The sequence below is a fragment of the Spinacia oleracea genome, chromosome 4 (assembly GCF_020520425.1).
Source record: "Spinacia oleracea cultivar Varoflay chromosome 4, BTI_SOV_V1, whole genome shotgun sequence".
Lineage (NCBI taxonomy): Eukaryota > Viridiplantae > Streptophyta > Magnoliopsida > Caryophyllales > Amaranthaceae > Spinacia > Spinacia oleracea.
This window is the reverse complement of record NC_079490.1, coordinates 180,925,872-180,933,224: the sequence shown is the minus strand read 5'-3', so window position 1 is coordinate 180,933,224 and position 7,353 is coordinate 180,925,872. Positions and strand designations below refer to the sequence as shown.

Here is a 7,353-nt window from a genome sequence, read left to right as displayed (position 1 = left end):
AAATTTCTAAAATGCTAATCTAAAGTTTATAATTTTTTGGTTGTATGTGTGGAATAATGACATAATTCTAATCGAGGTTACTAAAAGAAAATTCTTATCCCAAAAGGGTATTTGAAAAGATAAATAATAGCTTGACATAAAAGCTAAATACATTTGATGATGTTTAAAGACTGTATCAGTTGAAATAACTAATAAGTTCACCAGAAAAATTTTTAAGTGACAATGTGTTATAAAACCTCTTTGCCTTTCATAGATATCAAAGGGTAAGTTTAACCTATAGAATTCGATTATAAAAAAGTATAGTATTCGGTATTTTAAACTATTTTTAAATTTTGGTGAGACAGTGTTTTAAACTATAAGAAGAAAAAAAATTGATATTTAACTTTAACTTTATTTTGGCCACATATTATCTTAAAATTTAATATATGTATGTTGTTTCACCCATTTTCTTTTAAGTATGGGATAAATTAAATGTCCCATTTATAATTTTTTAGCCGCACAATAATAATTTAATTAATCATCTCAAGAAATGGGGATAAGCATGCATAATATTTATTTTGCATCTTTAGAGCTAATCAAATTTAACCCTTCAAAATTATGATTGATTTGTGCTTACTTATTAACATATGATCACTTTTAAATATTCCGTACGTTGTTCGATTTTGATCTTACATTTTCTATAAAGTGATAGTATTTGCTAGATTTAGATAAAATTGAAAATGGAGTAATAGAATTCAGCCAATGTCACAAAAAAATCTAGACTACCCAAAAAGGACTAATAGAGTTTGGACCACATAAGCCAAAAGAGGTTGAATCCGGCCTTATAACAATTAACAATATATATTGAGATGTAACTTCTCAAACTTATACGGAGTAGTGTGTATTATATATCTCATTTCGTACAATATGGGATAACTCACATATGCGCGCACCGTACCGCACATCATGAGGCTTACCATTCATGTTTTCAACTATTGAATCGAGTCGGTATTTGTAAATGGTTTTTTTTGTTGGGGTAGAGATGGTCACTAAGGGCAAGTCGAAAAATGATGTAGACGGAATTCGATTCCTGATCTTAGGTATCATCTTCCTCAAGACTTTACCAACTAAGCTAGTTGACATCCACGGCATTTGTAAATTGTAACTACACATAAATGACTACATCTAATTTTGCTATAAATTTTTGATGAATGATACTTAACCATTAGAGCATGTTTATCAAACACCAAAATTTTAATCATCAACCTAATAAAATATAATATTTTACATTTTCTTTCTCTTAAACACCAAAACTAGATGTTTGATAACCATGCTCTTACAAAATTTCACAAACAAGCTCATTAACCAATTTATTTGAAAAGAAGAATCTTTTAAAAACAATCATAGAATAAAAATTAATTCAATCAATTAGAAATCACAAAGATTCAAATAGTTGGTTCTGCTATCTTGTGCTCCCCATCTGCAAAAAAGGAATTCTTTAGTCTCCTAGAACTATCCCACCAACCTGACCCAAAATCCCCTTATCTTTTCCTATCAACATCCCCCAAGTTCCTCTCTCCTATTTTTCCTTTTTCTTTTATTATTTTGGTACAATTAATTTAGTCTCTCTCATTATTTATACACATCACTTCAACTATTGTTGGCTTTGTCTATATAAATATCACTTCTTCAACTCTCTTTTCTCTAGTTCAAAAACTTTGGCAAAAAAAAATTAAAAGAAAAAAAAATAATCAAAGTTCTTGCCGCCCATCAACTTCTTGCTCAATCAAAGGTAAAAACCCATAAATTTTCTCTTACAAAATTTCATTTCTTTCTTTTTGTAGTTGAAGGATACACTTCAACCGTCCAGATTTAGTTATCACATCGCTAGTTTGAATTTTAAGTATCAATGTGATCGTTAATTTTAGACGGAGGGAATGTGTTATCGTGTTAGTTACTCTAAGTATGATTACCTTTTTGCATAAATGCATCTTTGGAAAAAAAAAAAAAAAAAAACAAGAAACAGTTAGTTATATATCCATGGCTGACGTTCAATTCTGATTCCCAATGTTTTTTCTTATCATTTCAGGAAAAAAATATATATTTATTGAATTCGGTTTGTTAATGCCGTTTTTGACAACCTTTCTGCTGTTCGATCATATCCATTGTTGATAACAAAGTAACAAGAAGAAGAAATCATTGACAAAGTTTTTATAACTTAATTTATATCTAAAATATCAGTAGATTTTCATACTATAAATCCATTAGATTACATATTAGTAGTTTTTTAGATCACATAAATAGTATATTAGTAGTAATTAATTATATGTTATTGTATGTTTTGATAGAAAAAATTCCCATGGATGGTTGTGCAAGCATGGCTCAATGGAGCAACACGTATCATCAACAAGGCGTTCTGGAGTCATCGAGGTCGATTTCAATGATCTTAGATCCGATACATGAGGAGTTTCATCAAGAAGAGAATGGTCAAGTAGGGATTCCATGGGCACCAAGAGATCACATGTGTTCCTCTCTAGGCATGATGAGTCCTTTAATGCACAACAACATTGTTCAATCTCAGCCGTTCGATGTGTCGTCGATTAGTAAGGGAACTTCATCAGCTAATTCCATTGATCAACAATCACTTGAATGTTTGTTATCAGGTACTAACAGCAACACTGATACATCAGTTGAAGAGAATGATGATGGTATTTCCATGATTTTTTCGGATTGTCGAAATTTCTTAAACTTCTCTTCTAATCTTCCTAACAACAACAATAATAATAATAATAATAATAATAATAATAATAATAATAATGATCATATTAAGAAGAGGATTATTGCGGAATCCGATAATAAGCAAGGTGATCAAGAGTTTCCTCCCTTCAGTATCACCCAGGAAAACTCAACTTGTCCAAATTTAAGATCCAACAAGAGGCAGAGAATCGACAACAACAACAATAATGTTGACAAGTTTGGGCAAGGCCGGGTCACCGGGTCATCCAACATTAGCTTCCAACAAGGAAGCTCATCGGGTTCCTCGGTGGAGGAACCCGATGCAGAAGCTATACAACAAATGAAGGAGATGATATACAGGGCGGCGGCGTTTAGGCCGGTGAATTTTGGGGTGGACATGGTGGAGAGGCCAAAGAGGAAGAATGTGAAGATATCATTTGACCCACAAACGGTGGCGGCGAGACAAAGGAGAGAAAGGATTAGTGAGAGGCTTAGGGTGTTGCAAAAGCTAGTCCCTGGTGGTACCAAAATGGATACTGCATCAATGCTTGACGAAGCTGCTAATTACCTCAAGTTTCTTAGGAACCAAGTCAAAGCCTTAGAAACTTTTGGTAATAATAATAAGCTTGATAATCATAATCATAATCATAATCATAATCATTTTCAATTTTCTCCTAATCTTACTACTAATCATCTTTTTCCTCCAATTAACCTACAATTTTCATCCATGCCACCATTTCCCATGCAACCCACAAACATTATTACCCCACAATTTTCACTACATAACCCTAACCAAAATCTTCATCATGTACTACCTAAAAGTTGAAGGACTTTTAACTGTTGAGAAACCCAAGAAAATGAAAGGAAATTACCATTTTAGCCCTACAACCGTACCCCCCATAAATCCATAACCATGATTAGTACGAAGTGTGATCATAGTCTTCATCATTGCAACTCTGTTACATCTCAGTGATTGTCATCATGAAGGCTAAATTAAGTGAAGAGGATATATATATATATATATATATATATATATATATATATATATATATATATATATATATATATATATATATATATATATCAACATCAAAAACAGGTGAACATTTTTGTAAGTTCTACCTCGAGGGGTAATTTAGTAATTTCCAGTAGGGAATGAAATTAATTGTTAATTACTCTTTATTAGTGAAGCTAAAGTAGTGAGTAACCTTTTTTCAAATGATCTGTGAAAAGTTTAAGTAATTATAGCACATATGATTAAGAAAAGGGGAGGTCAGAAAAGTAGTGATTATTATCCCTTTTATGTAATCTCTTTACCAATTATATGAGCATTTTCCAGTGTACTTGAAAAGTTTCACTTTCTTGACTATATTTATATTATCCGATCACTTAGCTCGCATGTTATTACATCGATCGATCTATTTCTTAGAAATGTTAGTGTATTTCTTACGTGTATATATGTTTCGAATATCAATATAATAATTAATATAGTCTCGTACTTAAGTATTAATTAAGATAAACATAATGAAACAGAGAAAGTATCAGAAATGTGATATGGATATTATTGGTGTAATTAAGAGAATAAGTAATATTAATAAAAGGAAGTGCACGAGACATTCTCTTAAGAAAACCAGTGAGGACCCAAACAGTGGTCCTGTCTCCTTGATTCAATCCAAAGCGTGCCCTTGAAAGTCACCCTTAAAGCTTTAGTACTCCATATTGCTTAGCACATGATTATTCTTCTTTTTTGTCAGCCTGTGTTTGTTAATTTATCTAATTTTATTTAATTAACATTAGTTATTTTGTCCATTTTCTAATTTTATATATCAATTAATTAATGGTTATTTTGAGCTATGTGTTTTCTTGTAACATTCAATTTGTCTTGTATGTACATGTTTAAAGTTGATGCGGCTATTCATATAGTGGTACCTAAGAAGTAAGACCTACCTAAGCTAGCTTGAATATTGTTCTAATATTCTTTAGGGTTGGACTTTGTTGTTAACAATCATTTACATAGGAAAGAAGAAATAAATGGACAAAGGACTAAAAACAAGCTTAATATCATTTTGTCCGGCATGGATTTACCCATGGCTAGTCCACATTCCTCATTTCCTCGCTCAGTTATCAATGAGATATTGACTTAACGATTAACATTGAGGGTATATGTGAGATAAGTGACAGTTTAAATCACCCTCCTTCATTTATAATATGTATTTCTCCTTTATGACTCATCCAGGTCGTCACACGCAAAAAAACATTCATTGCTTAGTCAATTTTCTTGTTGATATTCTATATTATATACAACCAGTTATTACTTGTGCATGGTGCTACTAAAATTATTTCTCTGCCTATATACTTGTAACGTTATATGTAAAGATTCCTGATAATGTGATTTGAAAGAGTAATGTCATAACTAAATCTAAATGGAAGGAGTATAAATTTAAATGACTAGCCGATAACTTTTACATGTCCAAAGCTATGCCTTTGGCTAATAGTTTTAAATGGCTAGTCAATAATTTTTACATGGCCAAAGCAATGTCTTTGGCTAATGGTTATAAACCATTGCTAGAGTACATTTATTTAATCTCTAAAATAAATAAAATCTCTTCACCATAGATAAGGTGATCAAGTTTGAAGTTATTAAAGTATGATATGTTGTATTTTGATTTTTCATGGTCAAATATAATCTCCTGATCTGAATTAACTTTATTTTCAATTAAAATATAAGAAAAAAATATTAATATTAGTGTTCTCTTAAATGTCTCAATTTTTTATTTTCAAATATAAAATGTTGACAAATAATTATGCTAATATGTTACTCCCCCTGTTCCTTAATACTCGACCCATTTTGACTTTTCGCACTATTCACATAATTCACTTTGACCCTATTTTATTTCTAGTATATGAAAATAAATGTTAGTATATAATATATTATTGTTGGCTTCATCTTAATATATATTTTCAAAATATTAATATTTATAAGTTTTTATAATATGTAGTTAATGATATTGGTGGTCAAAATTGTGCATTGGCAAGCGTGTCTGGTCAAAACAGGTCGAGTATTAACGGACGAAGGGAGTCAATTTAAAACAGACATCAGAAGTGACACGTGTCATTTCCCGGTGTTTTTTGTTTTTTTCAATCATTTTTTTGTTTCAATAATTTTTTATGGAAAAAATTCAGTATATTTGACTAAAATTTTATTAATCTTTTGAAAATATGACAAAATCTTTTATAATCCATACTACTTTATTTTTGAACAATTCTTTGTTTCTCAAACATTTTATAAAAAATGGTCAAATTATAATTTTATAATATTTGTTCGTACACGGGACCTAATCTAGTTTGGTAATAAGTATGAGTAAAACAATTAAGAAAGTTTGTTCTAATTAGAGCAATAAGTATAATACCCTTGGGGTACACGGTGCACCCGGGTGCACCTAACACTTTTCATATTTCTTCCATTCTATAATGATGTTCAAATTCAAAATTTTGGCAACATTCTCAATCGAAGAGAATCTTGTGAATTTTTTCCAATATATAAGAAAAAATATATTCATGTAGGATCTTGTTTGATTCGTCTCAATAACTTTTTTTACCAATATATAATTAGAGATAAAATGATATAAAATATACATTGACAAACGTGAAAAGTTTTAATTAGAACATCATCATAAAACGTCATTATAGAACGAAAGTATAGTATGATGAGTATCTCTAATTGTAAGTTCTAAAACAAAAAGAAAAATGAGCTTCTTGATCGGACAATTGGTATTATTTTGGCCCATTAAGGAAAAGTCTATATGGACCCAAATGAAAACCAGATCGAATTGGTATAATTCACAATTATTAGGTGGTCCAAGAGTTGTAACTCCTTTGCAGAATCATATGAGAGTGCAAATACATAAGAAATCTCTAACATCGAATCATGATGCATTGATGCATGTCAATGTATGTCTTTGATCATGGATACTTTTCACGTACATAATTTAATCATCTTACTTTCTTGATATTTTCCAATGGAAAATGAAAGTCTAAGTTTAGAAATTTTTGGACGTTTGTAATATATGAAGTATTTGGTTAGACAGTTTAAAACAAATTTCTTTTCTTCCATTTCATATCTTTAGATTATGACATTATTGTTGTTCAATTCACCTTGAGTAAAAAGTAAGTTCTAATTAGTTAAATCAGTTGTAATCACTAAAAACGTGTTTATTTAGTAAAAATGAGTAACAGGCCTATTGATCAATAAAAATCAGTAAAATTCAATTTTAATCAGTAAACTAAGCTTTAATTAGTACTACCTCCGTTTCAGAAAGTTCTTTACACTTTGGAAAATGTGTCCAAATTATAAAAATTTTGACCATAAATTCTCACCCTTATATACATCAAAACGTTACATGTAAGATCTTGTTAGATTGGTCTCGAGATGTATTTTCAGAATATCAAATTTTAATCGTCAATTGGAGGAATGAACTAATTAATTAGGATATGGAAAATATCTTTTCCCGAACTATTTAGGGGTTATTAAGAAGTTTAAATAGGCAGTACAAAGTATTAAAAAGCTTCATTAAATATAATGAAAGAATGTCCCAAATTTCATTTTCTTGTTAGTTTGTTGGGACCATTAAAAACTTA

General features: G+C 30.2%; 1 protein-coding gene across 1 annotated transcript; it reads left to right on the top strand.

The window, feature by feature from the left end:
- The first annotated feature begins 1,614 nt into the window (after nt 1–1,614).
- Nucleotides 1,615–3,780, top strand: LOC110781821 (transcription factor bHLH87). Its single transcript, XM_021985870.2, has 2 exons — nt 1,615–1,771; nt 2,328–3,780. The coding sequence occupies exon 2, from the start codon at nt 2,339–2,341 to the stop codon at nt 3,539–3,541; it is 1,203 nt and encodes a 400-aa protein (XP_021841562.2). The 5' UTR covers nt 1,615–1,771; nt 2,328–2,338; the 3' UTR covers nt 3,542–3,780.
- The last annotated feature ends 3,573 nt before the right edge of the window (nt 3,781–7,353 follow it).

Excerpts from the sequence above, each read along its gene's own strand:
- LOC110781821 (XM_021985870.2), top strand. The coding sequence starts at position 2,339 with ATGGATGGTTGTGCAAGCATGGCTCAATGGAGCAACACGTATCATCAA.